Source organism: Drosophila sulfurigaster, chromosome 3 (genome assembly GCF_023558435.1).
Source record: "Drosophila sulfurigaster albostrigata strain 15112-1811.04 chromosome 3, ASM2355843v2, whole genome shotgun sequence".
Classification (NCBI taxonomy): domain Eukaryota; kingdom Metazoa; phylum Arthropoda; class Insecta; order Diptera; family Drosophilidae; genus Drosophila; species Drosophila sulfurigaster.
The window spans coordinates 4,662,976-4,680,269 of NC_084883.1; the positions used below are offsets into that span (position 1 = coordinate 4,662,976).

Here is a 17,294-nt window from a genome sequence, read left to right on the forward strand (position 1 = left end):
TTCATGAAAAAAAAAGGCACACGCAAGTCACATAACACTTAACTTAAGTTTTCACTGTTAGTTCATATCAATTTCAGTCAGACTTTAATCAGTGTTTATTTAAATTAAATTTAGCTGTAACTGTAACTGTGCGACCTTTCGATGCGGTCCATTCGATGATATTTTGTATAGAGCTAGCAACAAAAATAGCTATAGATTAACTGAATAAATATTTAAACTACTAAATGTCAAGAGCTGCACTAGTATCTAGCCTAATGTGCAGTCTTAGCATTTTTTACACATAAGTTATAAGGGACACAAGTTTGTAGAGTGTTAACGATTTTTGCTATTGAATAAATATTTTATATTTTCCTAGAAACAATGTTCTATTCATTTTTATCTCTACGCTCTCAACTAATTGCTTTTTAAATGACTCTTGATGCGATTTTTATCATCCCCATATAAATAGCGACTAAATGGGAAAGAAAGATTTAATTACCTACCGACTTTCCAGCCAAAATGTTGTTTCGTCTGTTCCTGATTCTCGGACTGCTTCAGATGAGCTATTGTCAGAAACCGAAATATATCACAGTGACTTATACAAAGGTGAGTCATAATATCTCGCAGTTAAGACATAACTTTGCAAATAACTGATTTTATTCCCAGGTTAATTGGTTCAGGGCGCAACTTATTTGCAATCGCTCCAACATGACTTTGGCTTCGGTTCCCAATATTCAGAGTCATTTCAAAGTGATAAGCAGCATAAGTGAGATCGGTATGAAAATATCTTAAATTTATCAAGTTGCTTATAAAAAAAACTCTTATTTTAGCTTATTTATTGGGTCGAGAAAAATTCTGGTTAGGAGGAAATAACCTCGGCGATATAAGCACATGGAATTGGCCAGGTGCAGGATTACCTTTTGGCTACAAGAGGTGGGCAGAAAATGAACCCACATCCGCTTTGACTGGAGAGGAAGCCTGCCTCGTTATGGCTGAGAATAATGAGTGGTACAGCGAAGACTGTAACCATAAATACTTTTTTGTATGCGAATCAAAGTGCGACTCTAATGCAGCTGTGGAACCTATATTTATTTAAATGAACTAAAAATAATTTTGATATATGTAAGAAAACTTACAAGTTTGGAATAATGAAAATTATTAAAAATAACCGAAAGCCTTAAATAAGTTTTTATTTATTTTTAAAATCATTTATATTAATGCATTTACGTCAGTAGACAAAGAACCTAAAATAATATAGTTAAATTTTTGACTTTTTAAATATTTTCGACCTGTCTAATCATTTGCGACGTCATAATTTGTAAATATTTTAAGCAATATTAACAATATTTAATATAATATATCTTAGCAAATTCATTTTTATTTTTCCTATACTTAATTGAATGCCTACATATTATTTTAAAAGTTGTTAATTTCAAAAGGCAAATAACGTTCTTAAAGACCACATTCATAAAATAAAACAATCATGCCATTTACTTCTGATTGCAAATGTCTTTTAATAAGATATAGTTTTAATACGATATATAGTATTCCGTCATCAAAACTATTAGCAATTGATAAGTTTTACCCCATTTGACTAACATGTTGCCGTTGTAAATTGTTTGCAGATGAAATAACGTTCATCCCGACAATAATGATGGTGCCAATAATTAGTTGTGACATTATAGCCAATGCAAAATGGATGGTCTGTAGGTGGGTTTTCAAGGAAATTATTATAGGTAATGCGTTGTCCAGTAGATTGCCAAACATAATGACTAGATCCTAGATTTGTGCCTGAGGTCCAAATTGATTGGAAACTTAAATCAAGACCACTCTTAAGCAAAATTGTTTTTATGTCGTCTTGAATGGTGTCGTTTGGAATATCCAGTAGAGTGTAACCAGCTCCTCTGCAAATGAGCTCAGCCTGAAACCAGCTCACCTAAATCATTAATTAGTTAACGTAAATACATTATAAGCATTTGGAAGTAACTTTCAAATTTACTTTGTCGTATAGTGAGATTCCATAAGAATCGTCATCGATGGTGAAGATGCTTAGAGCGATAGGTAGAGGAGCTTCCTCATCCTGAAGTTCTTCATCCTCAGCCCAGGAGACAGTGCAGAGCAGAAAGAGAATAGTTAACCCTAAATACTTCATTTTGTGAAGAATACAATGAGTTTCATGGCTTTTTATATAGTTGTCCCAAATAAAAGGTAATTTCCAAGGGCATTAATCACTGTCATTTGAAGAAGTGATAAGTATTTTGAAAGTATTATCAAGACAAATAATTTAAACTGAATATAATTAATGTTGGTTAATAAACGGCATGTTCAAATAAATTGACAAAATTATCGAAAAAAATTTCATCTTTCATACATTATTAAGTAAGAAAGCACACTCTACTGTTAGATACCCTCTACACAATTTGAATAAAAACAAAATATCAAGGTATTTTTTTTTAAATATACCAAAAAATATATAGAAAAATGATAAAAAAAAAATATTGCAAATGGTATATAGATATGGTACTACACACAATATATAATTGTATACCAGATTGTTAACCAAAGCAACTAGGACCCCTAGTAAGTAGGCGTTTTTGTCCATCCAAAAGTATTTCTTTACTAACTTCGACAATTTTTATCTGATCGCAACCAAATTTTCAGGAATTAAAATTACTATAGATATTATTGTATTATTGTATATTTTGTAAAATTCGACTCTAGCTTTAAAATAACGCTTGTTATTCGAGTTTTGTCAATTTACGGGGGCGAAAGTGGACGTGGTAAAAATTTGAAACAAACTTGGTCTGCGTGCAAACATCACAAATTCTGTCAAAGAAAAAGTATAGCTCTATCTTTTATAGCCTCTGAGATCTAGGTGTTCATATGGACAGACGGACATATGGAGTTGGCTGGATCGTCTCGAATGTTGACGCTGATCAAGAATATATATTCTTTATAGGGACGGAGATGCCTCCTTATGCCTGTTAGATACATTTCCTGGCGGCACAAGGTTATAATACCTTTCTACCCTATGGGTATCGGGTATACAAATGGTATTTTGCTTTGATTCTGGTCTCAAGAATTTCGGTGTCGAGTATTAAAGTATTCTTCTATTTTGGTTAACAAAATCCCGGTAAAAAGTAAAAAAGTAAAAATTTGGTTGCGATCAGATGAAAATTTGAGAAGTTATTTAAGAAATAATTTAATATGGCTATAACGACTGTGTCAAATCATTTATTGTAATGCCAAATATAGTCTTTGATATATTTTAGTTTTTTTTTTTTTTGGTATTTGGTATATTTATAGAGTAATACCACGCCGTTTGCTTTTATTGTTGGTGGATAACGGGTACCCCAAAGTCGAGCACACTCGAATGTAGCAATTGCAATTCAGATTTTAAAATGTTAGTTGTGCTTTAAATTCATATTTATTTTATTTGCAATCAGAAAATTCATTTTGTATTCGTAAACTAAATATTCATATTTTAGGCACACTCGCAAATGAAATAACGTTTGGCAGTGCAAAGTTCGGCGGTCCAACGACCGCTGAGTGTGTTATAAGCCATGCAACGATCTTCAGCATAAACATTCTGATCCTGGAAATTGCGGTAGGTGAAAAATCTTCCAGTTGAATACCAGCTCCACACGGCATGATTTGCCAAATTGGATCCTGAAGTCCAGACTGGCTCGTTCATTTGATACTGAAGACCAGATTTAATAATAGTGTTATACAGCAGTCTCTGCTTGCTTAAACTTCCAATGGAGACTAAGGAGAAGTCTCTCGCAGCACAGGCTGCGGTCGCCTCAAACCAATTGAGCTGAGATTAATAATGAATATATTATTACGGACTACTTATTCTATTTTTAATTGATGCTCACCTTTCTAGTGATTGATAGTACAAATGGATCTTCAACGTAGAAAAACGATACTGGCCATGGCTGTGAATGATCGATGAATTCAGTCCCGGAAATCTCGTCTTCATCGTCAATCTCATCTTCATCGTCAATCTCATCTCCATCAACCTCATCTGATGGGTCCTCAGGATCATCTGCCAATGCGACAGCCCAGAGCAAATAAAGTAGACCGAGAACTATTAATTTCATTTTGTAAGAATAGTGAGGAATAAAAACCCCTTTTTATACCGTAATCCAAAGCTACAACTTTTGCTAATCGACTGGTAAATCCATCATTGTCATTCAATTTGGTTTACATTTAACTAAATGACAATATTTTTTAGATGATTATTGTCTTTACTTAACATTTTTATACCCGCTACCCATAGGTTAGAGGGGTATTTTAACGTTGTGCTGTCAAGAATTGTATGTTACTGACAGAAGGAGGCATTAATGATACTATAAAGTATATATTCTTGATCAGCGTCAACAGCCGAGACGATAAAGGCATGCCCGTCTGTCTGCCTGTCCGTCTGTCCGTGTGGATATCGAGATCTCAGAGACTATGAAAGATAGAGATATAATTTTTACCATTTTTTTAATGTAGTACTATGTCAATATACCAAATACAACCTTTGGTATATTTTCAGAATTTTTGGGTATACCAATTTAGTATATATTTTAAAATGAATACTGCACTATTTTGTTTTTATTCAAAATGAGTAGTGGATATTTCACAGTCGAGCACACTAGACTGTAGCTTTCTTACTTGTACCCATAGAGTAGAAGGCTTGGCTCCAACAGTAAACAACTTCTGAAAATTATGAGTTCTACCCTATAAAGTCTGGATTCAACGACGTTTTAAATTAATACTTTATAGAATTTGTATTATCCTTTCCTTTTCATTCATTTTGTTTGATGCAATTCGAAAGAACGTGAAAAGTAACTAAACAACAGAATATCAAATTAAACTCATTGCAATGCAATGATTTCTTAAATAGTATATAAGAGAAGAATATAAAAAAAGCAACATTCCATTGTAAGAACGGGGCTCCGAAATTGGTTTTCAAATACAGCCATAAGCCCGTGACAATGCGTGAGTTTAGAAGAATGTAACAACACATTACTACATTAAAAATAAAAATTCAAGGATATCCCAAAGAAAAAGTGTAGGATTCGGTGTTCAATTGAGCATATTGTATAAATATATGAATATGGTGCTAAATGTACTAATTGAAAAAATAAAATATATATTTACACATTTGATAAGCAAAAACAAAATGTATTTTGTCAAGTTCATGAATATAATAAATAATATAAATGTTGTTCTTGCATTTAGAAACAGTAAAAAACTTCAAAATAAAAAACTTAAGTCTTACCTAAGTAACTTAGTAACGTTAGTAACCTTAAGTTTATATCATCTGAAAATATGAAGACTTGAATTAAATTAATCATATAGTATTAAAACAAAATATTTAACTTCTGATTGCAAATATGAAGTTTTAATGTGATATATAGTATAATATTCCGTCAGATAAATGTTACTCCATTTGTGTTATTTAACTAATCAACATGTTGCCTTTGTAAATAGTTTGCAGATGAAATAACGTTCATCCCGACAATAATAATGGTTCCAATAGCCAGTTGCGATATTATAGCCAATGCAAAATGGATGGTCTGTAGGTGGGTTTACAAGAAACTCATTATAGGTAATGCGTTGTCCAGTAGATTGCCAAACATAATGACCCCACGATCCTAGATTTGTCCCTGAGGTCCAAAGTGAGTCGTCGGAATATGAACTTAAATCAAGACCACTCCCAAGCAAAAGTGTTTTAATGCTGTCTTGATCGGTGTCGGTTGGAATATCCGCTAGAGTGTAACCAGCTCCTCTGCAAATGAGCTCAGCCTGAAACCAGCTCACCTAAATAAAAAATTAGTTAACGTAAATACATTTTAAGCATTTGGAAGTAACTTTCAAATTTACTTTGTCGTATAGAGAGATTCCATAAGTAGTGTCTTCGATGGTGAAGATGTCTAGAGCTATAGGCAAAGGAGCTTCCTCATCCTGAAGCTCTTCATCCTCAGCCCAGGACACAGTGCAGAGCAGAAAGAGAATAGTAAACCCTAAATACTTCATTTTGTGAAGAATACAATGAGTGCATTCGGCTTTTATATAGTTGTCACAAATTAAGGCTAATTCTCAGGTACATTTATCAATGTCATTCAAAGATTTAGAAAGAATTCCTAATGCCCAACTAAAAGTTTATCATCAATCATGTAACCTAAAGGCTTTTAAATGCAAATATATTTAAAAATATATCTTCATCATGCATTTTACATTTAGAGGAACACTTTCAATGCGAAATTTAATGTTTCTTATATACCTTTAAGTGTTTGAACGCATTTTGTGTAATTTCTTACAAAGGACAATTAGAAATTTTTTTTTATTTCGAACAAAACAATAAAAGAAAGAAAAAATATTTTCTCTGCTAAAATATAATGATTGGGCATGAGTTTTGTTAATCCACTTAATATTAATCGTTATATATTCAAAATCAAGTAAAAAAGTTACAGTCGAGAGGAAGATACCCTCTATACATTTTGAATAAAAGTATTATTCTTAAGCCATAAATAAATAATATACCGCAAAAATACTAAAAATGTGCCAAATCGTATAATTTTATATTGATTTGTACTACATATAAGAAATACTATACTATAGAGTGCAAAATTTAACGGACTTTCAGGCAAAGCAACTAAGACCCGTAGATAATACTGCCCGCAGATCAAATTTGTTTCAAAATTTTGCCACGCCCCCTTCTCCCAATAAATTGACAAAATATACCAGACCCTACTATAACATCTAATCTAACTAAAAATATTTGTAAATTTTGAAAAATGTAGAAAAAGGATCTAAAAATAATGCCATCTTCAACTTTATTTGCAATCAGAAAGTTTTATTATATTTTTCGATACCAACACCAAATGAATATATTATATGTATTATTTTCAAAACATTATGCACATTCGCAAATGAAGTAACGCTTGGAGCTGCAAATTTCAGGTGTCCAACGACCATTGATCGCATTATAAGCCAAGCAACGATAATCACTTTCCACATATTGATTCCGGAAATTGCGATAGGTCAAAGGATAACCGGTTGAATACCAACTCCAGACGGCACCGTTTGCCAAATTCGAGCCCGAAGTCCAAACAGGTTCGTACATCTGATTTTGGATACCCGATCCAGCGATAGTTTTGTACAGTGCTTGTTGTTTGGTTAAACTTTCAATCGAGACCAAGGTAAAGCCTCTTGCAGCACATGCTGCGGTGGCTTCAAACCAATTGAGCTGAAAATAGTAGAAAATACATTTGGAATAACTTATTTTATTTATAACTAATTCTCACCTTTTTTAGTGATTGATAATACATAGGGATCACTAAGATAGAGAAAGGGGGTTGATATCGACAATGGATCTGAATCATTGTTGGCACCAAAAATATCAAATTCTTCGTCCACGTATTCAAAGGGCTCAAGAGCCCAGGCCACCGCACTGAGCAAATAAAGTATACAAAGAGCTATGAACTTCATTTTGTGAGGATTTGAACGAGTCGAATTCTCTTTTATACTATTAGAGGTAATATTGAACATTTAGGTAATTACATGGGACATTCATCAATGTCATATGATAAGCTGGTAATTAAATAAATTAGGGACTAAAACGTAAGTAACATAACATTCCAAAGATTCTAAGTTAAAATTATGTAACTCACCTTTATTTCAAATTTTTTTAATACCTTATAAATATAATAATTTTAGATACCGTTTTGGTAGTAGAAATTTTAACAAAATCACTTTATTATCGCGATCACTACAGCTCGGGATATATCTTGCGTTGTGACTGGCATCGTTTAAAAATATTGCGTTTTTATACCAGAAAGCCATAGTGTACTAAAGAAATTAAAAACTTAATAACGCATTTCTAACCAAATGAAGAATATGTGATCTTTATTTTTATCCGTGCCTGAATATCAATCAACCCCTATAAGTAGTGATGAATATATATAATATTAAGGTCACTTGTTATTTTTACTCGCAGATCAAAATCGTTTTAGAAATCATTCAAATAAAGTTTAGAGCTACAGTAATATTAATTTCTGAAAATTTGATAACGATATTATGATAAATATGCTTATAAGTTAAGTATACAAATTATATATATTCTTGATCAGGGTCAATAGCCGGGTCGATATAGCCATGTTCGTCTGTCCGTATGAACACCTAGATCTCAAATGACAGAGATATAATTTTTTTTCGACAGCACTTGTTTTGGCACGCATACTTCCGGTCCCGCTGATCGACAAAAATCGAATAACAAGTTCAATTTTAAAGCTAGAGTCGCATTTTGATATATACAAAATGTAGAGGTACCATATATAAGAAATTCTTTTGTATGGGAAAAACGCCTTCTTATTACGGATCTTAGTTGCTTTGGCTCACAATCTGTACTATATCTCACAATGTAGTATTACATCAATATACGAAATACATCTTTTGGCGTATTTTAGTATTTTTGAGGTATATAAATGTAGTATATGCTATGAATAACACCGCTCTGGTTTTCTTTTATTCAAAATGGGTAGCGGGTATCTCATAGTCGAGCAAACTCGACTGTAGCTTTCTTACTTTTTTTTCTCGTTTATTGTGTTCTACTGACTATTACAGATATTTTTTTGCTTATCGTTTCATTTTATTTGATCCCTATTAGTAATTACCGAATTATTTAAATAGGATCGCAATTGGGATTATTATTATTATTATTATTTAAAATGCCGAAATTTTACTCATTTGACGACAGTCTAAATGATTTCTTATAATTTTTGTGTTGTTAGCATATTTGCTTTGAATATTTTTGACACATGAAATAATGCGATTCTCTACATTCAAGCTCAGTCCAGTAGCCAGTCACAGCATTGAATCCAATACAACCTGATTGAGAATACGATTTATTCCTGAAATTGTTGTAATAAACGGGTCTTCCAGTTCCCTGCCAATAATACAGGGGAGTCGTCTGCCAAATTGCTTCCAGAAGTCCAAATGGACTCTTCAGCAATTGTGGGCAAATCGTCATTGGCCATAGATCGAATCCATTCTAGTATCCCATTGTAAAGAATTTCTGACGTAAGGCTAACTAATGTAGAGCTCTGGGATGCACAAAGGAGTTCGGCCTGATGCCAGTTCACCTAAAAAAATATGTAAATAGTAAATCATATTCTTCGAGATTATTTAAGCTTTTACCTTTTCGTATAGGCCTATTCCATAGGTGTCGTCTTCATAGGTAAATATTTTTATAGACACAACTTCTGGGTCCGCGTCTTTCTCATTGGCCGATGTAACATCACCTTCAGCCCAGACAACCGTGCAAAGTAGACAGAAAATACCAACCACAAAAAAACTTCATATTGTCAAGAATATTATGGATTGCATTCCTTTTATATAGGTTTAGGCAATTAAAGCTAATTACTCAGAACATTTATCAATGTCATTTAAGTAGGGAATATGCCTACGGCTATATACGATTTAAAGAAATTATATTAGTTAAAAGATTGAAGAATATTTTAATGTAAGTGAACAGCAAGCAATTTTGTTATCTTGCAACTTTTGTCGAAAGAGAATTAGAAACTAATATATCTCTAAACAACGTATATTTTATTAAATATATTGTTATACTTAAAGGCTATTATTTAAATTAGAATAAATTAAATATTTGTTCTTATATCACCAAATTCTTAAAGAGTTGTTTACCTTAAAGTGAAATTTACAAGAAAAACCAAAAAGAAAATTAAATGATAGATGACAGAAATGGTTTTAAAATTTAATTTATATTATTTATTATAAGTTTACATTATACGTAATGTACCTATATCACACTCTGATAAATTAAATTTCTATATATGTAAGCATAATCTATATATTTCAGAATATTGTAGAATTAAAAATCTGTAAATTAGAATCATCCTAAACGTTACATTTAATATTCTACAATTAACTGCACATAGCATGAACTCAATAATTATATAATATTTATCTAATTTTGGTGAAACGAATATTACATAAATACATATTTATATTAATTGTTATTCATTTACAAAAACGTTATATAAATAATTTTTCTAAGGTCACAATATTTTAAAACGTATAAACAAAGTAATCTGTACATTAAAATCTTTCTATTCGATTAATTATTCTGGAAAATAAAGTGTGGATCAAATTTCAAACCATTTATTTGAAAAGAGTATTTCCTATTCGGTCATGCTCTACAACAAATTTTTTTATCAATGGAAATCTCGCTGGTTGACAACAGCTACCTCATTCTATTTTTGTTAAACAGCTTTGAAAGCTCACTGAAAGCTTTACTTGGTCGCGTGCAAAAGCTGGCAGCTATGGAAAAACACTTAAGCTCCTAACCGTTGAATTTAAAATACACACGAACGATTTCATTGATTATTTTGATAAGTGAATTAAGTGTACTCTTTATGCACATCGTTTTTCGCAAACAAAGTAACGTTTTTCCGTGCAGTTTATATCACTCCACAATCCGGAAACTGCATCCAAAGCCAGGCAATTATACACATATGAATATGGTGCCTCAGCAAAGTTACGGTAAGTAATTGTATTACCAGTTGAAGACCAACTCCATTGAACGCCATTGGCCTGATTCGAGCCAGAAGTCCAGACTGGTTCGGTCAGTATTTTTTGAAAACCCGAACTGAGAATCGCGTAATATATTCGAGTCTGAGCCCTTTGGCTGGGAATCGATGCCAAGGAGTAACCATATCTGGCACAAGCTGCCGTTGCTTCATACCAATTCAACTGAAATGATAAGAAAAGAGTTGGATGAACGACCTAATTAACTGCAAATAATGATTGTGTGTTACCTTATTAACAACGGATAGTAAATAGTTTCCATATTGATACGTTAAGGTTGGAAAAGGTTCCAAATCAGCCCATGCTGGAGCACCGAGTAAACAAAGTAGTCCGAGACCTAGAAATTTCATTTTGTAAATATATCGAGCGAGTCATTTCCTTTTTATACCATTAAGCACAAAAGCTAATTGCCTGGTGCATCCATCAATGTCATTCGATAAGCTCGAAATCTAAGTTATTCTTTTGCTTTCATTAGTTTTTTGGCGTTTGCCATAAATTTTGCTTACAGTAAATCTCAATTTTAAGCGTTGGGTAAATCCGTTTGCTATTTTTATGGCAAACTTTTGCGCTAATAATGTTATCCAGTGCTCCGTACTGAGTGCAGGGGTGCCACGAAATTTATCGAAAAAATGTAAAAGCATATCTCATTTAACTGTGCTGTCAGAACACACCAGCAGCAGCAGCAGCAACGAAGGAGACGTTATGACGGGTCAAGGATTGGCAATTGCCACTGCTGTGCTGTTTCCTAGCTAGGATATTAGGGGTTGTGCCTGGGCACCCTCATCGACTTGCATTGCAAGTTTTGCTCAGCTTCGCAATTTTTTCCTTCTTTGGCCAAACTGTTTACGAGTCCCATTGGGATTGGACAACAAGAATGAAATGGGCAAGCACATCGTACAGATCGCTGCGTTTTTGTTCGGGAGGGTTGTGTCGGATATAAAATCAAAAATTGCTGCCACTACTGTGTATGTGAATGTGAATGCGTGCGGCGAACGGGACGTATGGATAATATGATTTCTGTTTGTTTGAATGGCATGCCATTTGCATTTGCCACTGCAGCATAAAACTAACTTGTTCCTTTTGTTGAGAAGGTCATGCTAGTGGCAAACGTTTCAACTAAATTGCTGTTATCTCGAATCTTTCATTTCGATAGCTCAAAGTTATCACTGCGTAATTAAAAGCTACTTTACAACTTCAAAATCACGACCTTGTTAAAGTCTAAAAATAAATTTACAAATGTATTTTTAGACAAACACATATGTATGTATGTATGTTTGGATACAATACGATATGTATGTAAGAAGTTTTAACTAATTTGCTGACTAATGATAGTTGGCTTGAGTTTCGTGGGTCCTGTGGCGCAATGGATAACGCGTCTGACTACGGATCAGAAGATTCCAGGTTCGACTCCTGGCAGGATCGATCTTTTTTATTTGTTATGTTGATGTCACTGTTTCGATATGGAAATATTTTGCCTTTTTATTATTTTATTACAGATTAAGATTCCCTTTTTGTGTTGTGATACAAAATTGTAATATTCCGTGTAGGTTAAAACAATTGAATTTTTTTCATGACTGTCATCGATTCAGAAAAAATTTGAAGAAATTCTCAATAATCGTGAGCGAAATTATTGTACTAAAACGGAAAACGCAATCGATCATATATTTTACACTGTTTTATTAATTTAAATTCTTTAATTTAATACATTATTTTTAATATTACTATTGTTTTGATATTACCGAAAAATTCAATAAAAAGTTGTGTTGCGCCCAACGTGGGGCTCGAACCCACGACCCTGAGATTAAGAGTCTCATGCTCTACCGACTGAGCTAGCCGGGCAGTTGAACCAAAATTTTCTACAACTCTTGAAGCATTTTTAGTAGCGATCGCAGAACAAATGATCTATTTTTAAGACTACGAAGAGTTTCTGAAAATAATTATAGAATTATGTATAATTAAAACAGGTAAAATAAATACAGTTGTTGTTCCCGTTTTTAATAGCAAATAAATTGTGTGATCTTCAGACAATCTTTTTTTTTATCGATCATTTCTTCAGAGTTTTTAAGTTCGAAATACATAATTACTTTTTTATTTTTAATTAAATTTATATTTACAAATATAAGTTTAAGTTTTTAACATATGCGACTTGTCGAAGCTTAATTTGCTTTTACAGAGTTTACATAATTTAATAATAATTGATACCTTTTTTTAGTACAACTTATTTCGATAAATTTTATTAAATTAACGTTATTACAACTTGGTCACTTAAGTTACTTCGAAAAGTTATTCTAGTATTAAAGATAAATAATGCAACAAAGGCATCGCCATAGAATAAATAAAGTTCTCTGTTTGACGCACAAATTGAGATGCTCTTGTTGAATGTGCGCAATTAGATTGTAAAACTTGTTGACAAGATGACATGATCTATTAGCTTTGGTTATTTGTCTTTGACGTTGGCTGCAGGAAAAATTGCAATTAAATTGGCCACTGCTGCAGGAAGTTGAGTGCAAAGGACGAGGACAACAACGACGACGACAACAACGGCAAGGACAATAACACCAGACGGAGAGAAGAGGGCAAAACTGACAACAAAAGTCACGCAGAATAAATGCACCATGCGACAGGGCTAAGGCTAAGGGCCAATGGCTGCTCCTTTTACTTATTTTGCTTCTTTTGCTACTGATGCTGCTGCTGCTTCCACTTAATTTATGCGTCAGGGAAAGGAGCAGGAAACTGGATGAGCTCGGAGAGGGGGAAAGGGGAGGAGCTGCCTGTTGGCCATTTTCACAGCACGTTTAACGAAGGTCGTCAATGGCTAAGCCAACGCTTAGCTTTCGTTTTATAGCGTGGAAATTCATCTTACGCTCACAATTTTTATCTCCCTTAACAATACAATTTTGCAACTTTTAAATTTCCCTCTTCCCCCTGGTTAGCCTTGATTAACAAGTAAGATAACAGAGATTGCAAAAGGTTATTCCACAAGGTGATCTGCAATGAAAATTAGTTCAATATTTATTCGCGTAAGGGTAAGAATAATTTTGAATTGATTTGCTATGTGATTGAATTCAAATTAGATGACTGAATGAATGTATGTCAAGTAAATTGAATTATAATATCTATAAATCATAATAAAGTCATTTCAAAAATAGTTTAAAAATAATTAAATAAATATAATGATGAGTCATGAATTCATAGCTACGAAATTAAAAATGTAAACACACTTTATTTAATTAGAAGATACCACATTCTTAATAAATAATACATTTTTTAATAGTTTTTGCAAGGACGATTAATGACCCATAAAAGTAATAAATATTAGCTCAATTTTTAGTTTAGAAAATAATTTAAGTATAAATTGTAAACTAAAGTCCGTTTGGCTTATTAATATTTTGCAAATGCTTCGAATATAAATTGCAAGTTTACTCATTTAAACACATTTTTAAAAAGTCGAAAGTATTAAAATCAAATAATACTAATAAATAAAAGTAATTTAAATGGCTTGCAAATGCAGTACAATTTAGAAAATATGTTGGGAAAAACAAATAAAACTTAATATTTATTAACCAATGGTGAAATAAAAATAAAAAATTGTTGATTGCGATAGAAATGTAATAAGGACATGTTAAAATAGTTGAGATGATGGCAAGGATAACAAATGAGATAAGAATAAAATTTAAAAAAGTGAAAAGACAAAAAAGTAAAACAAAAAGTTGTTGAACGATGCCAACAACACGCGGTGTTCCCAAGCGGTCCCCCATCTAAGTACTAACCGCGCCCGACGCTGCTTAATTTCGGTGATCGGACGAGAACCGATGTATTCAGCGTGGTATGGTCGTTGGCGAAAGACGCATGCTTAGCGTAGCATTTTGTGGTTGAAATAACAAGTATTTTTGTATTGTAGAAAAATGAAACGAAATATAAAACAGCATTTACATATTTGTGTATTGATTGAATTGCTGTGTTTAATGTTTGTAGCTACCATATTGTAAGCATAAATGCGTCAAAAAAAAAGCAGTTAATAGAAAACGAATTTACGATGCTACGATTTTAAATTTTTGGCATACCTTTGTATATCAATCTATGTGAATGTTTTATCTTATTTTTTTTCTCTCTGATTACAGTTTTATTTACAGTAAATAACACTCTCGAAAATTATAAAAGCACCCCCTTTTTATATTTGTTTATTTAATTACTAACATGTAAGGAAGGTTTCAAAGGTAAGTTTTTAACAAGCAGAAGTTGTCTCCTAATGCAAATTGGGTTGGTATATTTAGCCGATGATATAATAATATACATATATCAATGTATATATTTTACATATAGCAGATAGAGTAAATATGTAAATAGGTTCATAGACAGGTAACTTGTTGTCTCACAAACAAATAATCTTTTTTATAAAATATTATTCACAACTAAGATTAAAAAAACGTAACTTTAAATTTTCTGTTGCTGAAAAATAAAGCACACTCACTCACTTCACGAGTGTAGCGAATACATATTGGGAATTGAGGGATTGGCAAAATCATGAGAATCGAATACGGTCTTCAGGGCAATCACAGTGAGGATGAAGGCAGTCATATGTATGAAAGCGTGGATGAGTTTCAGCGTCTTCTTGCGCAGGGTGTAAAAGGCGCGATAGATAAGAATAGAATTCCCATACAAGTAGATAAATCCAATAGTCATAAAGAACGGATGCCAGTTAAACTCGATCTTCGGATTCGATGAAAAGTGCTAGAAAATCCAGATGCCAACCAACACAATCATCGCCAGGCCACACAGCTGAGCCAGGCCTCACATAGAGAAGCTTAAAGACGATCATTGCGGGATCCGAAGCGGACTTGTTGTCTGTGATTTTTATTGTTGTTCTGTTATTTTTATTGCTACAGCTGCTGTCATTGCTTGCGGATACAAATCATTTGAGATGGTTTGCACTTTTAGATTACACCTCACAGGCAATAGAAGTGCCGCTTGTTGGACCAAATTCAAAATAATACGCAGCGAAATGCAATGCAGCCAAACGAGCGGCTCAAAGTGCAATACACGAAGAGTAAATAAATGTGACGGATATTCTAACTGTTCTGTGAAATCAATGCAGCATCGCTATATTAAGCAATGCAGCACCACATGCAAACATAAACTTTTTTTTACTAGAATTTATTGATTATGAAGTTAAAATCACAGTGTCTGACTCAAACATTTTATCAGCATTTTTAACAAGTAAGAAATCAACAGATGAGTCTGTTCGAATAAAGGTAAAACAGTGCTTTATTTGCTATATTCATATACAATTACATTCAAAATATACAAAATATACCAGATTTTAAAACAAAGCATTGAATGTGCTCGACTACGACTTACCCAATACTCATTTTGAATAAAGTCAAAACAGTGCAACAATTTTCTTAAAGTATACCAAACTAATATACCAAAATATACCAACATCTTTATTTGCTATATTAATGCATATACTCTTACATTCAAAACATATCGTAGAGTTTAAAAAGTACCAGATTGTAAAACTATGCAACTAAGATCCAACTATTTTAGTTTAGTGTGGTCGATTGTTACCCATATAAAATAAAATAGACAAAACTATTACACAAGAAAATCTAGAATAGAGCATTATTGATTTATTGATATATTATACTATTACATTCTAAACAAGCCGTATACAAAATTTTAAAACTTAGCAACTTAGCGACTATTTTAAGTGAGTTCGTGTGAGATACCCGTTAATGTACGGAATTATTCTTAAAATTTACGAAACTATTATACAAAAATTAGTAAAATATACCGAAAAACCTTTATTTGGTCTATCGATATACCATACAGTAAAAAATAGTCTATATTGTCAACCAAAGCAGCTAACACTCCACACATACTTTAGTTTTTACATATAAAACCATTTCTTGTTACATATGTATGTGCATTTGATGTAGGCACAAAGTTATAAAATGCAGTGTCTTTGCTCTACTTACTTTTCATTTATTTATTGTGTCTTGACTTGTCACTAAAAATGCTAAAATATCATCTTAAAATTCCAAACTTTTTTTTAGAATTTATCAAAGTATCTATTGATTATGAATTTAATATCAGAGTTTCTGAGTCAAACGTTTTATATCATTTTAAATTATAGTATGTGCATAGTTCCTCAGCCAAAGCTTGCTCTACTTGACATTCATTTATTTTTATTACATTAGCCACTGACTGTCAAACCCTAATTTTCCTCTGCTTGCTAAAAGTTTCTGGCCAAATCACTGCAAGAAAATCCAATGTTTCATTAAGATTTTATCGCTCTTTTGTGCTGCTATTATTAGTTCCTTTTTTGTGTGTTCTAGTCAATGTCCTGTCAAAGAAAGGGACATTAGCGAGGGTCGCTTCGTTTAATTAACAAATTCTTTGATGTAGCACAAGGTTCTCTGGGGTAAAGTTTCCAGCTAATTAGAAGTATAGTTTGTCCCCCTTTTCTCTCTGTATCCAAATGATGCAATTTGCGTGTTTATTAATTTTATGTCAATTTGCATGCAATTTTGCGCTCAAGGCGAAGCTTTATCTGCTCAGTCGCAGTTTTAGCCTTTATGATGGCTAATCTAGCGGAATGAAATGCATTGCACACTGCCTTAATTAAAACTAATGACCAACCCAGTTATGCTCTTGGTGGAGCAGCCAGCAGGTGGAACTGCATCTCGCTTCCTGCTTCTCGCCATCAAAGC

The 17,294-nt window shown here is 32.7% G+C and overlaps 6 protein-coding genes and 3 non-coding genes across 9 annotated transcripts; 2 read left to right on the forward strand and 7 right to left on the reverse strand.

The window, feature by feature from the left end:
• The first annotated feature begins 474 nt into the window (after nt 1-474).
• LOC133842207 (snaclec alboaggregin-D subunit beta) lies at nt 475-1,137 on the forward strand. Its single transcript, XM_062275216.1, has 3 exons — nt 475-585; nt 646-754; nt 810-1,137. The coding sequence occupies exons 1-3, from the start codon at nt 499-501 to the stop codon at nt 1,073-1,075; spliced, it is 462 nt and encodes a 153-aa protein (XP_062131200.1). The 5' UTR covers nt 475-498; the 3' UTR covers nt 1,076-1,137.
• Nucleotides 1,138-1,468: 331 nt separating this feature from the next.
• LOC133843588 (uncharacterized) lies at nt 1,469-2,150 on the reverse strand. Its single transcript, XM_062277209.1, has 2 exons — nt 1,979-2,150; nt 1,469-1,915 (listed from the first exon to the last, which is right to left on the reverse strand). Exons 1-2 carry the CDS (start codon nt 2,129-2,131, stop codon nt 1,574-1,576), a joined length of 495 nt encoding a protein of 164 aa, XP_062133193.1. The 5' UTR covers nt 2,132-2,150; the 3' UTR covers nt 1,469-1,573.
• A 1,283-nt stretch (nt 2,151-3,433) lies between these two features.
• Nucleotides 3,434-4,099, reverse strand: LOC133842710 (uncharacterized). The gene is made up of 2 exons (XM_062275917.1): nt 3,858-4,099; nt 3,434-3,796 (listed from the first exon to the last, which is right to left on the reverse strand). Exons 1-2 carry the CDS (start codon nt 4,080-4,082, stop codon nt 3,464-3,466), a joined length of 558 nt encoding a protein of 185 aa, XP_062131901.1. The 5' UTR covers nt 4,083-4,099; the 3' UTR covers nt 3,434-3,463.
• A 1,322-nt stretch (nt 4,100-5,421) lies between these two features.
• On the reverse strand, nt 5,422-6,024 carry LOC133843477 (uncharacterized). Its single transcript, XM_062277049.1, has 2 exons — nt 5,857-6,024; nt 5,422-5,793 (listed from the first exon to the last, which is right to left on the reverse strand). The coding sequence occupies exons 1-2, from the start codon at nt 6,007-6,009 to the stop codon at nt 5,440-5,442; spliced, it is 507 nt and encodes a 168-aa protein (XP_062133033.1). The 5' UTR covers nt 6,010-6,024; the 3' UTR covers nt 5,422-5,439.
• A 4,097-nt stretch (nt 6,025-10,121) lies between these two features.
• LOC133843073 (macrophage mannose receptor 1) lies at nt 10,122-10,946 on the reverse strand. Its single transcript, XM_062276446.1, has 2 exons — nt 10,812-10,946; nt 10,122-10,746 (listed from the first exon to the last, which is right to left on the reverse strand). Exons 1-2 carry the CDS (start codon nt 10,929-10,931, stop codon nt 10,408-10,410), a joined length of 459 nt encoding a protein of 152 aa, XP_062132430.1. The 5' UTR covers nt 10,932-10,946; the 3' UTR covers nt 10,122-10,407.
• A 984-nt stretch (nt 10,947-11,930) lies between these two features.
• Nucleotides 11,931-12,003, forward strand: Trnar-acg (transfer RNA arginine (anticodon ACG)). Its single transcript has one exon. It is a non-coding gene; the product is annotated as a tRNA-Arg (tRNA).
• A 344-nt stretch (nt 12,004-12,347) lies between these two features.
• Nucleotides 12,348-12,420, reverse strand: Trnak-cuu (transfer RNA lysine (anticodon CUU)). The gene has a single exon. It is a non-coding gene; the product is annotated as a tRNA-Lys (tRNA).
• Nucleotides 12,421-14,302: 1,882 nt separating this feature from the next.
• Nucleotides 14,303-14,421, reverse strand: LOC133846604 (5S ribosomal RNA). Its single transcript, XR_009894948.1, has one exon. It is a non-coding gene; the product is annotated as a 5S ribosomal RNA (ribosomal RNA).
• A 636-nt stretch (nt 14,422-15,057) lies between these two features.
• LOC133845242 (plasma membrane ascorbate-dependent reductase CYBRD1-like) lies at nt 15,058-15,400 on the reverse strand. Its single transcript, XM_062279643.1, has 2 exons — nt 15,377-15,400; nt 15,058-15,312 (listed from the first exon to the last, which is right to left on the reverse strand). The coding sequence occupies exons 1-2, from the start codon at nt 15,398-15,400 to the stop codon at nt 15,058-15,060; spliced, it is 279 nt and encodes a 92-aa protein (XP_062135627.1).
• Between the last annotated feature and the right edge of the window lie 1,894 nt (nt 15,401-17,294).